This window comes from Tarenaya hassleriana, unplaced genomic scaffold, assembly GCF_000463585.1.
Source record: "Tarenaya hassleriana unplaced genomic scaffold, ASM46358v1 Cleome2, whole genome shotgun sequence".
Classification (NCBI taxonomy): Eukaryota; Viridiplantae; Streptophyta; class Magnoliopsida; order Brassicales; family Cleomaceae; genus Tarenaya; species Tarenaya hassleriana.
The window spans coordinates 6,534,245-6,549,972 of NW_010965372.1; the positions used below are offsets into that span (position 1 = coordinate 6,534,245).

The 15,728-nt window shown below is 40.0% G+C and overlaps 7 protein-coding genes and 1 non-coding gene across 8 annotated transcripts in view; 2 read left to right on the plus strand and 6 right to left on the minus strand.

Annotated features, from left to right (window-relative positions):
* The first annotated feature begins 362 nt into the window (after nt 1-362).
* LOC109116610 (CLAVATA3/ESR (CLE)-related protein 42) lies at nt 363-1,160 on the plus strand. Its single transcript, XM_019202393.1, has one exon. The coding sequence runs from the start codon at nt 646-648 to the stop codon at nt 982-984; it is 339 nt and encodes a 112-aa protein (XP_019057938.1). The 5' UTR covers nt 363-645; the 3' UTR covers nt 985-1,160.
* A 2,059-nt stretch (nt 1,161-3,219) lies between these two features.
* LOC104812696 lies at nt 3,220-4,801 on the minus strand. The gene is made up of 2 exons (XM_010539982.2): nt 4,478-4,801; nt 3,220-3,509 (listed from the first exon to the last, which is right to left on the minus strand). The coding sequence occupies exons 1-2, from the start codon at nt 4,722-4,724 to the stop codon at nt 3,379-3,381; spliced, it is 378 nt and encodes a 125-aa protein (XP_010538284.1). The 5' UTR covers nt 4,725-4,801; the 3' UTR covers nt 3,220-3,378.
* Nucleotides 4,802-5,039: 238 nt separating this feature from the next.
* On the minus strand, nt 5,040-6,962 carry LOC104812697 (peptidyl-prolyl cis-trans isomerase FKBP13, chloroplastic). Its single transcript, XM_010539983.2, has 5 exons — nt 6,520-6,962; nt 6,314-6,406; nt 5,985-6,045; nt 5,569-5,637; nt 5,040-5,344 (listed from the first exon to the last, which is right to left on the minus strand). The coding sequence occupies exons 1-5, from the start codon at nt 6,886-6,888 to the stop codon at nt 5,280-5,282; spliced, it is 657 nt and encodes a 218-aa protein (XP_010538285.1). The 5' UTR covers nt 6,889-6,962; the 3' UTR covers nt 5,040-5,279.
* A 608-nt stretch (nt 6,963-7,570) lies between these two features.
* LOC104812698 (protein YIF1B-like) lies at nt 7,571-9,422 on the plus strand. The gene is made up of 5 exons (XM_010539984.2): nt 7,571-7,721; nt 8,122-8,294; nt 8,379-8,477; nt 8,563-8,714; nt 8,897-9,422. Exons 2-5 carry the CDS (start codon nt 8,124-8,126, stop codon nt 9,282-9,284), a joined length of 810 nt encoding a protein of 269 aa, XP_010538286.1. The 5' UTR covers nt 7,571-7,721; nt 8,122-8,123; the 3' UTR covers nt 9,285-9,422.
* A 108-nt stretch (nt 9,423-9,530) lies between these two features.
* Nucleotides 9,531-12,771, minus strand: LOC104813325 (leucine-rich repeat receptor protein kinase EMS1). Its single transcript, XM_010540889.2, has one exon. The coding sequence runs from the start codon at nt 12,570-12,572 to the stop codon at nt 9,831-9,833; it is 2,742 nt and encodes a 913-aa protein (XP_010539191.1). The 5' UTR covers nt 12,573-12,771; the 3' UTR covers nt 9,531-9,830.
* A 164-nt stretch (nt 12,772-12,935) lies between these two features.
* LOC104812700 (E3 ubiquitin-protein ligase ATL9-like) lies at nt 12,936-14,739 on the minus strand. Its single transcript, XM_010539986.2, has one exon. The coding sequence runs from the start codon at nt 14,506-14,508 to the stop codon at nt 13,390-13,392; it is 1,119 nt and encodes a 372-aa protein (XP_010538288.1). The 5' UTR covers nt 14,509-14,739; the 3' UTR covers nt 12,936-13,389.
* Nucleotides 13,056-13,129, minus strand: TRNAT-AGU. The gene has a single exon. It is a non-coding gene; the product is annotated as a tRNA-Thr (tRNA).
* A 278-nt stretch (nt 14,740-15,017) lies between the features above and the next one.
* Nucleotides 15,018-15,728, minus strand: part of LOC104812701 (protein OSB4, chloroplastic) — a 2,702-nt gene continuing 1,991 nt past the window's right edge. The window contains exons 6-7 of the mRNA XM_010539987.1: nt 15,528-15,592; nt 15,018-15,419 (exon numbers count right to left, since the gene is read on the minus strand). Coding sequence (XP_010538289.1) covers nt 15,258-15,419; nt 15,528-15,592 — 227 coding nt within the window. The 3' untranslated portion in view covers nt 15,018-15,257. The remainder of the gene's footprint in view (nt 15,420-15,527; nt 15,593-15,728) is intronic.

Consider the following 15,728-nt stretch of genomic DNA (forward strand, 5'->3'; position numbering starts at 1 on the left):
AAAGTTTGCCTAGTTAACCTTTTATAAATTTTAAGATGTGTGTATATATACATATAAACGTATATTTCAGTTACAAAAATCGATATTGAAAATAAGCGTAGACTCCAAAATGAGGGTAGAATTTTTACTACATAGTCATTAAAAAAGGAAACAAAATAACATACTCAACATACGTATATGTACCACTTGCACCGATACAAATACGTATATTTTTTAAATATAGGATCTGGAAATGCATGTAACACGATGTGGATAAATGCTTTTTATAATTACCCTCCCCCATCAACCTCAGACTCACACAACCAAAGTAATATCTTACCATATCTGCTTTTCTTTAATATTTTTTTCCCAACCTTTTTGTCTTCACCATTTCCACGGCTTTGAATCAACCATTCAAACACAAAACATCTAATTTCGAAAAACCTCTCTCTCTCTCTCTCTCTCTCTCTATCTATCTATCTATCTATCTACAAGCCCTAAGTTCAGGTATTTTCTTCTCGCACAATTTTAAAAACCCATATCTCGATTTCTAATAACTCGTCGAATCTGAAAACAGAGATCATTCTTTCGCATGATACATAAGTTCTTATCATATAGAGATATATATATATATATATACACACACATTCATATCTGTTGACTTGCATGGCAAGTGATCATGCGATGAAATTTCCTCACATAATCACCTCTTTAACTCTCTTGCTCTTCCTCTCTTTCCTCCTCCAATCCCATCAAAACTCCATTGAACCTTATCAACAAAGCACCAATCTTCACCGTGTGACGATGACGTCACCCCCTAGGGTTCACCAAAGTAGTACGTCTCATCGACAGACAAGAATCGCCGGTCATCCTACGGCGGTGCCTTCTCCGACGGGGAGGAGTAGACTGCCGTTTAGGGCTCGCCGGCCATGGCAGAAGGAGAAGATGTACGGTGCTAATGAGCATGAAGTCCCAAGTGGTCCTAATCCAATCTCCAATAGGTAGAGAGTTATATATATATATCTATATTTCTATAAGTCTATATCTATATATCTATACACTAAGTTTATATGCATGTAGAAGCTTATTGTATAAAATATTTCTTCAGTGATTTTCTGAGAAAAAAAAAAGAATATTGTTCGCTATATATGTCTGTTTACGATTACATTCACACGTGAAAATCATTCGAGTACCTTGATTTAATTTTACACAATATATTTGCATCGGATTTGAGCTTCAATCATGTTAATGAATTTATAGTTACGGTGATTAAATAGTTAAAAAAATTTATAACAATTAAATTGGGATATAACCCAACGCTTCTGTTACGTGTCGGTGGTCACACTCCTACACAAATTTCCATGCACATACACACATACACATGATGCATATGTATAGATATAAATGAAGCAAACCTAACGTAAAATATCATCCTCATGCACATTGTATATTTTACAATGCTGCGTAGAAATTTCCATATTGGTGAATATTCCAACAAATTAACACATAGGTGTGTTGGGTATTTTGAATATTAGATTTAGATCATAGTATATATCAAATTTATGCGTATTAATTTATTAATTAGTGAATTCTCGAGTGTATATACCGTACGTGGTCAACTCACATAGGTCCCAAAAACTGGCAATATGAGTACAAGGGAGAGGATCATGAAGATGCACATGAAGGTCTGAAATTTCAATATGATGTCTGAATATGTTTTGTATTCATGCGGGTAAAATCAGTGAGAGATTGATTAACAAAGTTGGAAAATGAAAAAGAAAAGGGTGAAAGGGACAAAATGATGACGTAATTACTGTGCATGGGCTTTAGGGTTTTTATTGTTCAAGACGATATTTGCATGCTATAAAGATAGAAAAAGGGGAAAAAAGGGGGCAAAAACATAAAAAAAGAAAAGTAAAAAAAAAAACGACATAGTTTTGCGTGTAAAGCGAGTCAGACAGACACTGGGCATCCAAAGCTGCTGTGAACAATCGCTTTCTTACCTTTTTATCTTTTTCTCCCCTTAAATTTCCGAAATTACATCTTTGGCCTACTTTATTTATCTTGTTTTTGCTCCTTTAGTTTCTTTCTTTACCCCCCCATCCAAACAAAATTAAAAATTAAATCAAATTTCTCCCTCGTTGTTGCATATGTTTCTTAAATGCGGTGGTTATATGAAATCTGGAAAAATAAGTATTGAAATATGTGTGTAGGGTATTTGAATTATTCTCAAGTGATATATTGAGTGTTGTTGATATTTTATTGGTGAAAAATATTTTTGCAATTTGTATATAAATATGACAAAAATAATGCTACATTTTGATAAAGAGAATCTCTATTATATAGATAACACTACTAAAAGTTCCTCTTTATATGAATTTAGAAAATTTATGGTGAATAAATTTTTACATAATTAATGTATACATACATATAATAGATGGTCCTTTTTATATATACATTTTTTTTTTCATTTCTTTCCATCTTTACTTCTTTATAGTTATTGTTTTTGATATTTGTAACAAACTAATACTAATATGGACACGTGTCGGGTACCTCCAATTTTTTAAAAAACTTTGTCTCGTCTTCATCACCACAAATTTTATAAAATATTATCTCAGGTTTCATAAAATTCGGGTACTTATAGCTCGCGTTTAATGAGATTCTCGGTCTTGTACTCGCGGGTACCTAAACTCATACGACTTATAAAATTTTGAATTATGAAATGATAGATATAGAAAGTACAAATGAAAGAGATCAAAGTATAAAGAGAAAAAATTCACGATGAAGAGATATGAGTAAAATTTTGAGAGAAAGATAAATGGTTGATTCGGTTGTATAGAATGAGATTTGTAATGGTAGAATTTTTGTATAGAAAGGTTTAAAAAATATAAAAAAAATGAACTAAAATAAAAATATTTTAGTAAATAATAAAAATAATTTAAATAAAAATATTATAAATATAAAATAAATTTTAGATTTTTAAGAAATATATCGGGTAAAATAATTGAACCCGCTCAGATTCGGGGTCGAAAACTTAGCCTTATTAATATTCGATCTCATCATCTTTAATATTCGGGTACGTCGGATACCTCCAAAGCCCGGATTATTCTAATTTTAGGGTTTTGGATTTGGTTTTGCCATGAAAACATTATGTTCGGCTGCTATATCCAAACAAGTATTACTGCGCGCTTGATTGCGCCTACAGATGAATATATATACATACATATATATGGACGTATATATAGTTAAAAGATTTCTTCTCAGACGACAACTGATTTTCTTGATATCAATACGGAAGAAGATATTGTATCCAAGAAAACCACAAAACAAAGGAATGCTACATTTTCAGAAATATTGCATAAGAAACGAAAGGGAGACTGGCTCTCAGAATTGCGTAGATTAGATATGCTTCTTCCCCCGTAGGAGACCCTTGCCACGGCGGTTCTTCTTCCCCAATTTGAATTTCTTCTTCAGCTTCTTGCCGATCGGCTTCAACGACTTGTTTTGTTTCTCGTCAGCACTTTCCACGTCTGCGAAAACGGGATGAGATCCACACAATGTCAGATTATGATTCATTAGAATTTATCGCTTTCAAAGCCACACTAGAAACAGTATACCACACTTGAGTATTCAAAGAAAGTGATGAACTTTATCATGGCAGCTGACCGTAGTTCAATTCCAGTAACCATAGAACTACGTTGCGCTAGGTGGGCACGGGTTTAATTTCCATATCTCTGGAAGAAAAATGTGTTCCTAAGTACAAGATTCAAACCCTTATTTCACATATACATCCTATGGCAGAATGTTTTGGAGCTTTGCTAATATAAAATCGGATTTATGCGTAGAAAAGGAAGGTCGAATGCTGTTTTTTTTACTGTCATTAAATCACTATAGTTCAACACTAGTAGCCATAAAACTACGTTGGCGTTAGGATGGCTCTGGTTTGCTTTGCACATCTCCAGAAGGAAAATGAGTTCCTAAGCACAAGATTCTACATCCTTAGGTATTATGGATCATTGCTAATACAAATCGGAACCACAGGTGGAGAAGAAGGATCGAATGTGTTTTTTTAGCGTCACCAACATCAGAAATGAAGTGTCAAACCTACAAAGATTTCAGCAGCACAACACAGTGACACACACCTACACAAGCAACCGTAATGAATTGGATGCCGAAACAATGTCTAGACCTAAAATAGCCCCCAAAGGGAAAGTCGGTGCTTTGGGCATCGCTTATCTAAACCCAGATCGACCACTTCGTCGAAAGATTGACATACCAAATAAGCATATTTAGACGATGAACAATTCAAACAACAGGTTCCTGAAACTAAACAGGTTGAATAACAATTCTACCAAGAGAACAAGGCATGGGCTACGCATTTAATCTCCACAGTAATCAGATATCAGATTCTAACACTTCAGTTCATCAATAACGACAAAGGAAGGACGGAATTTCTATCCTCAGAAACTAAAGCAATAGACAGAGAAACCGAACATACCCATATCGTTGGCGCCTGGACCGGCAGCAGAGGAGGATTCGTCGGCGGGATTAGAAGTTGAGGGCGTAACCTCCATGAACGGAGAAGTCGGAGGTTGACGAACGGGCAACTTTGGGGCCGCGAGGGCAGCTTCAAGAGCGGCGAGCTTGGCATCTTCTTTCTTCTGATGGAAAGTCTCCTTCTGCACTATATCTCTTCGAATAGCCCTCAGTCTCTTCTCTCTCTTCGATCTCATAGACTTCGCCATTGTTGCTCCGATCACCCAAAACAAGCGGAACCAAATTAGGGTTTTCCAAGGGAAGGGGAAACCGCCCTAATTGACGTCGTGTTGGTTTTATAGGGTTTAAGAAAAATCTCTAAAATCTTGTTTGAGGCTGGGATATTCTTCTAAAACAATACGGGCCTAACAGGTCCAACTCATCATTCATGAGCCCATTAAAAATGATGGGCTTCTATGTTGCATGCGATCTCCTTATACACAATTTGTTCATATATATATATATATATATTCATTTTTACAAAAATTGAAAAAATCTACTTTTGAAGCTTTACACTTGCAGTGTGGAGCAACAAGACCCTGAAATTATACATTCCATCCACTATAACTATAAGAAAGAACAATAACGAATTGGATTCCACTTACATTGTTACAATAATAATAATAATAATAATAATAATAATAATAATAATAATAAACCAAAGCATCAAAGACATATATATGATATGATGATGATGATGATGGGTTTTTACATGAGTATGTGGTTAATGATGATCATGGTCCACTCTCCCGTATAAGGAGCTCTCAAGCCTTTCCTATGAACTCGACGTCAAAGAGAAGCACTGAAGCAGGAGGAATGATGCAGGAGCCTGCAAAAATTATCCTTTTAAGGCTTATTTATATATAAAAACATTAGGTTAAAAACTATCATTTGCAAATAAGATATTAGGGTTTTTTATTTTATTTATATAATCCTTTAACCTAACGAATTATCTATAAAATTAAAAAATAAAATTGTATCTTTCATCATATATATATATATATATATATATATATATATATATCCTAGTCTAATTATCATTTTTTTTGGTACCTCCTTTGCAACCGGCGCCTCTGTCGCCATAGGCGAGTTCTGGAGGAATCTTCAACGTTCGCTTCCCACCTGCAGACGACGACATGCATGAATTGATGGCCAATGTATTGTATACATTAACAAGCTTCCTATCTTTTTTATCTTCCTTAATGCATTGTGTAAATGAAAGAGGAAAAACAGACACAAAACTTCCAAGAATTTGAAGGAAGAGAGAACATAGAGATATATAATATGATAAGAAATGTTACACTAAAAACTTCACACATTCATCGTATGGAATACCCGAAAACCGCTGGATGCAAACGCAAATTCGGAACGGAAAACGCAAGTTTGGAACGGAAATCTACGTTTCAAGACTATGTTTCAAATGATGTTTGTCTGAACCAGAGACGATCATTTTGTAGCACCGTACGTACCAGCGAGCATAGGAGGGATTCCATCACCGCCGAGGATGCCTTGGTCCCAGCCTTTGATCACCTGCAAGATATGAGTGAGTTGTTTGTTACTGATGTTCATATTCGATCGAACCATCGGTTTATATAACCCATCCCCGATCCATGATACAAATTCGATACACCGAAAGAGAATCTATATATGTACATAACCACTCCTTTATGTTCTTCCAGTTTCATTTTCATGTCATGAACCATGTATGGATAACAGCATGTTTCCATGGAGATTTTTGCCAGCTAAACTGATCTGTCCTTTACATACGTGTTTCGACGGATCGCGAGTAGATACAAACCTCGCCCACACCTATGCGGAACGTCAATGGCTTCCCTCTGTTATAACTGCTGTCGAAAACTTTCCCATTCACAAGCTTCCCCACATAATGTGCCTGCAGACATCATCATGATTCTAAAGCTCGCCTTCTCACTTTGCTTAGTCAAAAGTACAAATCTGAAACCGCATTTTCTTTTGTGGGTTCTGGATATTGTTTGATGATGATACCTTAATCAGTTGCCCTTTGACAGCCTCGGGGCCATACCCAACTGCTTTGTCGCAGAAAGCAAGTCCTGAAGGAGACACTGAGAACTCACATGAAGCTGTCTCAGAAGAGGAAGAAGAAGAAGCGGAAGAGTCCTCGGGCTTCAACGCAAAGTCTACAAGGCCGACGCAGAGGCCGAAACCGAGACCGAGCGCTTCTCTTCTCTTACACGGAGCTGAACGGACAGAGCTTAAACGCGGTCCCTTTGGTTCAACAACCGCTCCTGCAGAGATTGTTTCTGCCGTTTTTGAGCTTTTCACAAGATTTCTGTAAATGGGTTTTCTTAGATCTTTTGGATAGCAATTGCAGACGGAGAATGCCAACGAACCCATATTCTCTTATCTACGGTTTTTTTTTTTTTTGCAAAGAGATAAAAAAAAAGGGAAAAAGAATGACAATAACAAGAGCTTCTGCAACAATGGCGTCGAAACATCTCAGCCATCCAAACTGGTGAGGAGTGAGGAGGACCACACAAAATTTTGGGCCTCACTATTTTATCATCCTCAAGCCAATCCTCATGACAAAATAGATATATTAATATTATTACTGGTAGATTCTATAAAAAAGATTTATCATTTTTCTAAATTTTAAATTTACGAAAATGATGAAAGAATATAGTTTTTATTTTTTAATGCTATTAAAGATTATCATTTATATATTTAAATGAACGCGTTATAATAAAAATCGACACAAAAATCGATTATAAAATCCACACGAATGAATATTTAATCAATGATAATTCTATCAGTCGAATAAAATTCTACAGATTACTAACCCTCATTTATACAAAATTTATACTTTTTAAACATAATAAAATATCCTAGTCTTTTTTATTTATTTATTTATTTTTCTCTATCTTATGTGGCTTATTGATATAGTATCATCTCATGGGGTTTAAACTGAACGAAGAGATAATATGAGGAAATATGGGAGACAAAATTAAAGATATGGGTATAATTGTAAATACGAGAAAGCAGAGGAAAGTGGTGAAAGTTCGTAAACCCCAGAAACACCGTACGCGTTATTCACTTGACGCGCTCGGCGGCATCTTCGGGCTCTGATCTGAGTTTGCGACTCTCGCGCTCTCTCTCTCTCTCTCTCTGTATCGTAGAAGAAAACCCTAATTTGGTACCTCTAACTATCATTTGCATCAGCTAAGCTGCAGGTAAGTGTTTCTTCCGCGTTCTTTACATCGAAAATCGATTTTTACTCCTTATGTTTTAGTTTTAACGATCCTCGGTGATTGATTGGATCTTAGATTTGATCTAATTGGATCGATTGTGTCAGGACTTGCTTATTTGTTGAATTTCGAAGTTGTGGAATTTCGCGTCGCTGGATTATATGATTTTATTCTGTTGATGTTTAAGGATGCTTGTAGATCGCGTCGCGAAAGTGGTCGAATTAGGATCCTTCAATACGAGTTCTTTCTCTAATCATTTATAGTTTTCCCGGGCACTCAGGATTTCGATTTGGTTGTGTATACAAGAAATACGAATAATCAAACAATAAAATCTAACTTAAAGTAGAAAACATTACATTGACTTTGTTAGTTTGTTCAATGGCAGAGATGTACAATAATGTGGGGCCTCAGCCCGGTATGCCAAGAGCTCCGGGAAACCCTCAGCCAAGTCCATTTGGGAATGCATTTTCTGGACCTGGCTCCGGGTTTATCCGTAGCGGTTTGGGAGCGTATGGGGAGAGAATTCTGGGATCCAGCTCTGAGTATGTCCAGAGCAACGTAGGTGATTCAGGTTTCTCCGGTTCTCACATACGCGTGTAATGTCTGGTTTTCATCGAGTTTTACTGGTTTTGAAATTGACAGATAAGCCGTTACTTCTCTGATCCGCAATACTATTTTCAAGTGAATGATCAATATGTGAGGAACAAACTGAAGGTGGTTTTGTTTCCATTTCTGCACAGGGTAAGCTTGTCTCTTTTCATGTTTTTCTTTTTCGGGTTCTCCAAATACCAGCCTGTAATTAGTGTGGGTTTTGCTTCAACCTCAGGGGCATTGGACTAGAATATCAGAACCGGTTGGGGGCAGACTCTCGTACAAGCCACCGATCTATGATATAAATGCGCCAGACTTGTACATTCCGTTCATGGCATTTGGCACCTATGTTGTTCTTGCTGGACTATCATTGGGACTTAACGGGAAGTAAGTTTCTGTTTTTTTTTTCCCACTTCATTTGCTTCTCTCTTAGATTGTAAATTTAACACGTCCTTTACATTGCTAAATGTGCATTCCAAGAGAATTTCTGTCCTCAGGCTGAGTTATATAACCAGCTAGTGGTTTTGCTGACAAACTTGTCATCTTTGTTGTCAACTTGAATTCTCTAGGTTTACTCCAGAAGCTTTGAATTGGCTGTTTGTGAAAGGATTGGTTGGCTGGTTTTTGCAATTCATGATGCTGAAAGTAATGTTGTGGTCGTTGGGTAGCGGAGAAGCACCCTTCTTGGACATCGTGGCATATGCAGGCTATACTTTTACAGGGCTCTGTCTCGCCGTTGTTGGAAAGATAATTTGGGGATACTCGTACTATGCATTGATCCCGTGGACCTGCTTGTGCTCGGGGGTTTTCTTGGTGAAGACGATGAAGCGAGTCCTCTTTGCAGAAGTCAGGACTTATGACTCAAGCAGACATCACTACCTCCTGCTCTTTTTGGCTTTAGCCCAGTTTCCTCTTTTGATCTGGCTCGGTAACATCAGTGTTAATTGGCTTTTCTGAATTTGCATTACCTGAATATATTGTTATGCGAGGATTGCTCAGGTCATGTATCAGTTTTTGAGATGTATTTGCAGAATAGGTGTTGGTGTATTCTGTCAACAAGAATATGATGAAGAACATTGCATTGCAGTTCAGACATGCCTCTATCTTCTTTGATTTCTTTCCAATTCTGTTATGCTTATTATAATGTCTGCTTTTGTCATATTCAAGGGCCTGACTTTAGATTTTGTTTTGGATCTAAATTTTGATCATTCAAATTTTCCGTTTGTTTGGCCATGTCTGAAAGCTGTTTGTCTCTCAGACCTAGTGATATATGAGCTGCCTGGGCCTTTGCAAAAGCAAAACGTGTACCGTAGGTACAAGCATTGTGACTGACACAGAGCATTTGGCAAGGATCAAGAAAGATGATTGTTTTATTGAAGTTGCAGAGTTCATATGCCTACAACATTTTGCAGTCCTAACATGCGCAATGACATTTTTCTTGTTGCGAGAAATCAGGTAACTTGTCTTGCAAGGTACATCTTAACACCTTTTTGCTTTGCTTTGTTAAGACAAACGATTGTGGTGGGTGTCTCCTGGGCATTTGTTGGGAAGGGGTTTCCCGCAAAGTAACTTATTTCCTGTGTAAATGGACGGATCGTCAAACTTCAGAAGCTCTGGTATTCTTCCCTCTAAGTGATTGAACGAAAGGTTCAACCTTTGCAGAGAGGCTATGGCTGGCAAACTACGAGGGATTGTCCCAGAAAACTGGTTCCGTGATAAATCAAGCGTCTCCAAGCGATTCAGTTCAGAGATTTTCTCTGGGATGCTTCCATCCATCGAGTTCCTCGATAAATTCAGTACACGCAGGTAAGAAAGGGTCAAGATTTCTCCGGGGATTTCTCCTGTTATACTGTTTCCGGACAGATTAATGATGTTGATAATTTCGCCATTTTCTCGACCTCGTGTGACAGTGTAGAACAGATTTTCGAAGACCTCGCTACTTGTACCATGAGCGAGGGCAGGGAGATTGCCGATGCATTTTGGTATCGGGCCTGATATTTTGTTCCCAGAAAGATCCAGAATGTGCAGATTAGGAAGGCTGCAGAGCTGATCTGGGAATCGACCTGCAAAAGAGTTTGCTTGCAGTCGAAGCATGAACAGAGAAGACATCTTTTCCAGCCATGGCGGAAGTGTTCCTGTCAGCTTGTTTCCTCCGAGATCTATACTTGTAAGACCAGTGCAGTTCTGGAGGGAATCCGGGATTCGACCTTCTAGAACATTTCCGCTCAGAAGCAAGACGCTCAGAGAAGGTAACAGGCCGAGAGAACTCGGGATCCCCCCTGACAAATTGTTCTTGGATACATCGATCCCCCAGAGCATGAAGGACCGATGCCAGCAGTCGGGAAACTCACCAGAGAAATGGTTGTTCTTGAGAGAGATGATTTGCAGTCCAGAAATTTCGCAAAAAGACAATGGAATTTCGCCGTCAAAGTTGTTGTGAGATAGGTAGATCTTCTGCATTCTTGGCATCAAGACGTCGATGTCTCGTGGAAGAGAGCCCGACAACTTGTTCCCGTAAAGAAGCAATTCAGTGGCGTTTGTTTTCCAGAGAGGAAAAGACCCTTCGAAGCTATTCGAGGTCAGATTAATGGTGCTCAGCTTTGGAAACTCGAGTTTCTGAGGTAATCTACCTTTGATTCTGTTGTCTGCAAGATTCAGGTAACTTATCTCAGAAGCGATTGCAGAAAACCACTGGTCTGGAATTGGACCCGAGATCCCCGTGTTTCGGAGTAGGACAGAAGTGAGTTCGGTCTGGATTTGAAGCCACATTGGGAAGATCGGACCGATCTGGCAGTTCTCGATCTGGATATAAGACAGTCTGAAAGGAGGAATCCAGCCATGAGGCAAATTGAACACCAGAGATCTGTTTGGTTCGGTGGTCAGACTGATACTTTTGAGATTTCTAAGATTGACGAAGTGCGAACTCTGCAGAATACCTTCCCAAGAATTTTGGATCAGATTCAAATCCACAAGCTCCTTGAGCTTCCCCAAGCTTTCCGGGATTGTCCCATCCATGGAATTGAAAGAAAGATCGAGTCTTTTCAGGAACGGCATGTTGCCTATCGAAGGCGGGATCGAACCTGTGAAGGAATTTGAAGAAAGATCCAAAACCTGCAGATTCTTGAGCGCTCCAAGCGACTCGGGTAATGTCCCAGCTAAGTTATTGGAACTGAGATCAAGAAAAACCAGACTACTGCCGCCTTTGGATCTGGAGGAAGCATCTAGAAACCCATGGATTTGGCCTTGTAGATTGTTTGCAGAAAGGTCTAGATATTTCAACAGAGGAAGGGAGCCAAGAGCTTGTGGGATTTCGCCCTCGAGGAACAAGTTGTTCGACAGATCAAGAACTTCTAGAAGTTTTAGAGTCTCGAACCCAGAAGGGATCGAGCCCTTGAGAAAATCCCATCTGAGGAATAGTTTCCTGAGGCTGGTGAGACCAAACAGCCATTCCGGAACGGGAGAATCCAAAGAATTTTCAGACAAATCGAGAACTTCAAGCTGTTTCAGATTCACCGACGAGACCGAAGAAGGTAAGCTTTTCAGCTCACATTTGAACAAATGCAACTCCTTTAATGTCGGGATTCTGTCGAATTCTTCTAACCAAACTTCACCGACATCACTCAGGTTCACATACCCCATGTCCAGGTAACTCAGAGAGGACAGACCCGAAACCCACTCGAGGTTGCTTGCGTGCAAAGAAAACTCGCCCGAGTCGCTAAATGACTCAGCATACAGATCAAGAGTCTCCAATTTCGACAAATTCCCAAGACCCTCTGGAATTTTCCCGGAAAAAGAGGAGGAAGAAAGGTTGAGATAGCTCAGTGAAATGATGCCGCCGAGAAAACCCGGGATCTCCAGTCCTTCGAAGTCGTTCATGCTCAGGTCAAGATAGCTCAAGAACCGCAGGCGCGACAGAGAAGGATGCAACTTGCCACCCAAGCAACCTCTTCTGTATTCATCCGAGTTAGTGATCGGATTCGGGTTCCTTAGGTCGATCTTGATGACGTGGCCGGTCAGGTCACCGCAGAGAACGCCAGTCCAGCTGCAGCAGTCGGGTCCGGTCCAAGAAGAGAGCCGACCGGAAGAATCCGTCAGTGCATTTTTGAAGGTGAGAAGAGCTTCTCGTTCTGTAGCGATGCATCTAGGGTTCGGAGTTGCGGAAGCCGAGACGAAATTAGGGTTTATGGGGAGAATAAGTATGAGAAGAATTGGGAAGAAGAAGATGAAGTTTGGCTTGAGATCCATGTTTCAGAAGTTGTATAATATGTGCAGATGCAGACAGAGAATATATATATACACACACATGAACACACACATTGTAGGTATATATATATATATATTATATATATTGACATGACAAAAAACGTGATGAAAATAGGATTTAAAAAAGACAAAGTGGACAAAGAATAAGAGCACTGAAGTAAGTGCAAACAGATATTTCAGTATGAAATGGTTGACTTAGTGGATCATGGCGGTGGTTATTTTATGTTATCTCCATGCCCGAGTGAGAACAGCTGTGCAAAATGGTAAGGACATTTTTTCTCAAATCATAATTTTATTTCCTTATTAATATAATGTATCATTACATGTTTTGAGAGCTTATATATAACAGGATGCAGGGGATGTTTGTGTTTCATTCTAAAGTTTGAGGCATCAATCAAATATATTTGAAGTTTGAGGTAGTTTGTGAGAGCCGGACAAAAGATGTGGGTGAAAAAAAATCTAAAATGCTTTCGTTGAGAGTCGAACTCAAGACCTCCCGCTTACTAAACGGGTGCTCTAACCAACTGAGCTACGAAAGCGATTACATTGATTAAATTATAAGAAAATATAAATTGACCAATCTTGCATCATTACATATTTTTTTGTTTTGCAATTGACCGAGACGTGTTATCGACGGAAGTGCAAATCGCGGGCAAAAAGTTCGCCGGAATGTATTTTGTAATCCTTCGAACTCGTCAACGAGGCAAAATGAACATGCATGCAAGTTGTAACAAAACAGGCTGGCAAAGAATCCGACCGTTGACCTTTTAATAAAAATGATTTGATAAATGTTAATCGCCTATACTTGATCATCTGGTCGGAGCCTTCCGAACGGCCGTTCACCGGTTTCTTTTGGTATCGGCGGAGCCACCGCATCTCCGCCGCCAAAGTACGACCGGACCGAACCACTTCGAAAAGAGAATGATAAAGACATTGAAAACGCCCGGCGATTGCCATTGCGGTTGCGGTTGTACGAAAACGCGTTCCCACCTGTCCCAACGCTACCGCTCCTGTAACCGCGCCGCGAACTCCTCGCTTGTGGTAACGCCACGTTAACCGTCCGGCTAAGGGTAGAAGTCCTCTGCAACAATTGTCTATGTACCTCCTCCGGTAACCGGAGAGTAAACCGGTCTAGATTCTCGCCCGGTTGAACCAGCGAATGCCCGGTCGAGTGAGACCTCGGGAACAATATCCCGGTGATGCCCCACGTGGCGAATCCCGTTGACTTTGATCGAGTTGGTGTATTCCCATTGGTCCACGTCATTCGATCGATCAATTGCACGTCGGGAGACTCCGTAACCCTCGTCTCTGTGGCCGGACCGGGATCTGCATCCGGTTCGGGGATCAAATACGTGAAGCTCTCACCCGCTTTGGGATCCAGATTTGCACGGCAAACCGGACACGTGGAGTGAGAAGAGAGCCATACATCGATGCAATCAGCGTGGAACACGTGGCAACACGGAGGCATTAAACGCAGCGTTTCGTCGTCCTCGAACTCGTTCAGACACACCGCGCATTCAACTCCGCCTTTCCCGATCCTAAGCCCTTTGACTTCTGAGTAGAGAAACGTAGGGAACGACTCGATCGTCTGCGCGTCGAGTCCACGCGCCGCCGATCTCCTCGTCCTGACCACTCCTCCGACTCCGGCTTCTGTCGCGGAGGTCGTCGGTCGGTGTGTGTCTCCGTAACGGCGGCAGAAGATGGAGGCGAGGACCATGATGAAGAGCACGAAGAACATGACCATGATCAGCAAAGCGACCGGGTCGTTGACTCTTGTCCCGTTGCTGTTCGGAGCGGCACTTCCCGGTTGGCCGGAGCCATACGGTACGAATTGGAGGAGCAGCAGGAGTGACAAAACGGCGGGAACTCCACGATGACCGCCGATCCGACGGCTGAGACTCCTCTCGAAGATTCCCATGACGATTCTTAACAGTTTTCTGTTGTCTGTCCTGTTGTGTATTGTCCTATCTATGTACAGAGGTTGGTGAAGATATAAGGTGGAGAGAGAGGTCAATTCAGAAACTGTGGATGTGTTTTTTTTTATGGGTTAGATGATTAGGTTGCTGACTGAGAAGAAATAAACAAGTGGTTTGCTTGTTGATCAGAACTTCTGACTTTGAACAAGTCTTAACCTCAAGTAGAACCCACTTCCCATCAGCCCAATGAGCATAGAATCTCATCTCATACACACATACATATGTATATATATGTATATATATTTCAATATGGTTGGAAAGCTGAAGTTTTTATTTTTACCCAAGATTGCAGAGTTTTTTTTTCTTCTGAGAAAGCAGAAAAATATGATAACCAACAGAGTTGTTATATAGATTCAGCTTTCGAAGTCAAAATCTGCAAGACCAAAAGACCTGTTCGTTTATTTTTTTGACTAAACGAAGTGTAATACCATCAACCACCAAGTCATGCATAGAGACAAAAATTGGCCCAAGTCCTTTCATCACCCTGTTTATAGTGGAAAAAGAAGCAATCTTTGGGCAAACAGAGAGATCCAATCTCTGGTTAAAGACAACAGATTGGAAAGAACCGTTCAATTTTCAGTATCCAAAAGTTGATCAGAAAAAAGAAAAAGAAAAGAAGAAAGACACTCTGGGATTCAAATTACTTACAAAATGCTCTCTGTCCCATGAATCTCTCTCCTCTTTTGTTTTTTCAATTCATGTCAAGAGATATCCATGTATCGTCTTTCTCAGAGGCTGCAGCCGCTTTTCCCTTCAGAGGAGGCAACTTCGGTAGGACCCAACTCGGGGAATCGCTCAGCCACAGAGATACACCGGTTTCTTTGTGCTTGAAGTCCGGAGATCTCGGATGTTTCTGCTCGGATAAAAGAATGAAATATGAATGAATGTGTAAAACCAAGAAGGAAAGTGAGGGAGGAAAGGGTAATGGTAATAATACTATATATAGAATCTGGAATGTCACCTTGTCCAGCCTATTGTCCCACCAGTTACTCGGGTTTGCAAGCAAGTCGGTCCATGATTCACCTCCTGGTTCATATGTTTTACAGATGAGAACATTAAACAGAGAAACAAATTCTTGCCTTTTGCTTCTTTCTCACCACAGATCAGTTGATTAAAAGCGAGGGGTGAGAAGGGGGGGTCAGAGAAGGTAACAGGCCGAGAG

Bases quoted from the DNA above. Each gene is read 5' to 3' on its own strand.
- LOC109116610 (XM_019202393.1), top strand. From the start codon at position 646: ATGGCAAGTGATCATGCGATGAAATTTCCTCACATAATCACCTCTTTA.
- LOC104812696 (XM_010539982.2), bottom strand. From the start codon at position 4,724: ATGGCGAAGTCTATGAGATCGAAGAGAGAGAAGAGACTGAGGGCTATT. The intron at 3,510-4,477 runs GTATGTTCGGTT...CCGTTTTCGCAG, and splicing joins TCCAGGCGCCAACGATATGG to ACGTGGAAAGTGCTGACGAG.
- LOC104812697 (XM_010539983.2), bottom strand. From the start codon at position 6,888: ATGGGTTCGTTGGCATTCTCCGTCTGCAATTGCTATCCAAAAGATCTA. The intron at 6,407-6,519 runs GTATCATCATCA...TGATGTCTGCAG, and splicing joins TCAAAGGGCAACTGATTAAG to GCACATTATGTGGGGAAGCT. The intron at 5,638-5,984 runs GTACGTACGGTG...CGTCGTCTGCAG, and splicing joins AATCCCTCCTATGCTCGCTG to GTGGGAAGCGAACGTTGAAG.
- LOC104812698 (XM_010539984.2), top strand. From the start codon at position 8,124: ATGTACAATAATGTGGGGCCTCAGCCCGGTATGCCAAGAGCTCCGGGA. The intron at 8,478-8,562 runs GTAAGCTTGTCT...CTTCAACCTCAG, and splicing joins TGTTTCCATTTCTGCACAGG to GGGCATTGGACTAGAATATC. The intron at 8,715-8,896 runs GTAAGTTTCTGT...TGAATTCTCTAG, and splicing joins TCATTGGGACTTAACGGGAA to GTTTACTCCAGAAGCTTTGA.
- LOC104813325 (XM_010540889.2), bottom strand. From the start codon at position 12,572: ATGGATCTCAAGCCAAACTTCATCTTCTTCTTCCCAATTCTTCTCATA.
- LOC104812700 (XM_010539986.2), bottom strand. From the start codon at position 14,508: ATGGGAATCTTCGAGAGGAGTCTCAGCCGTCGGATCGGCGGTCATCGT.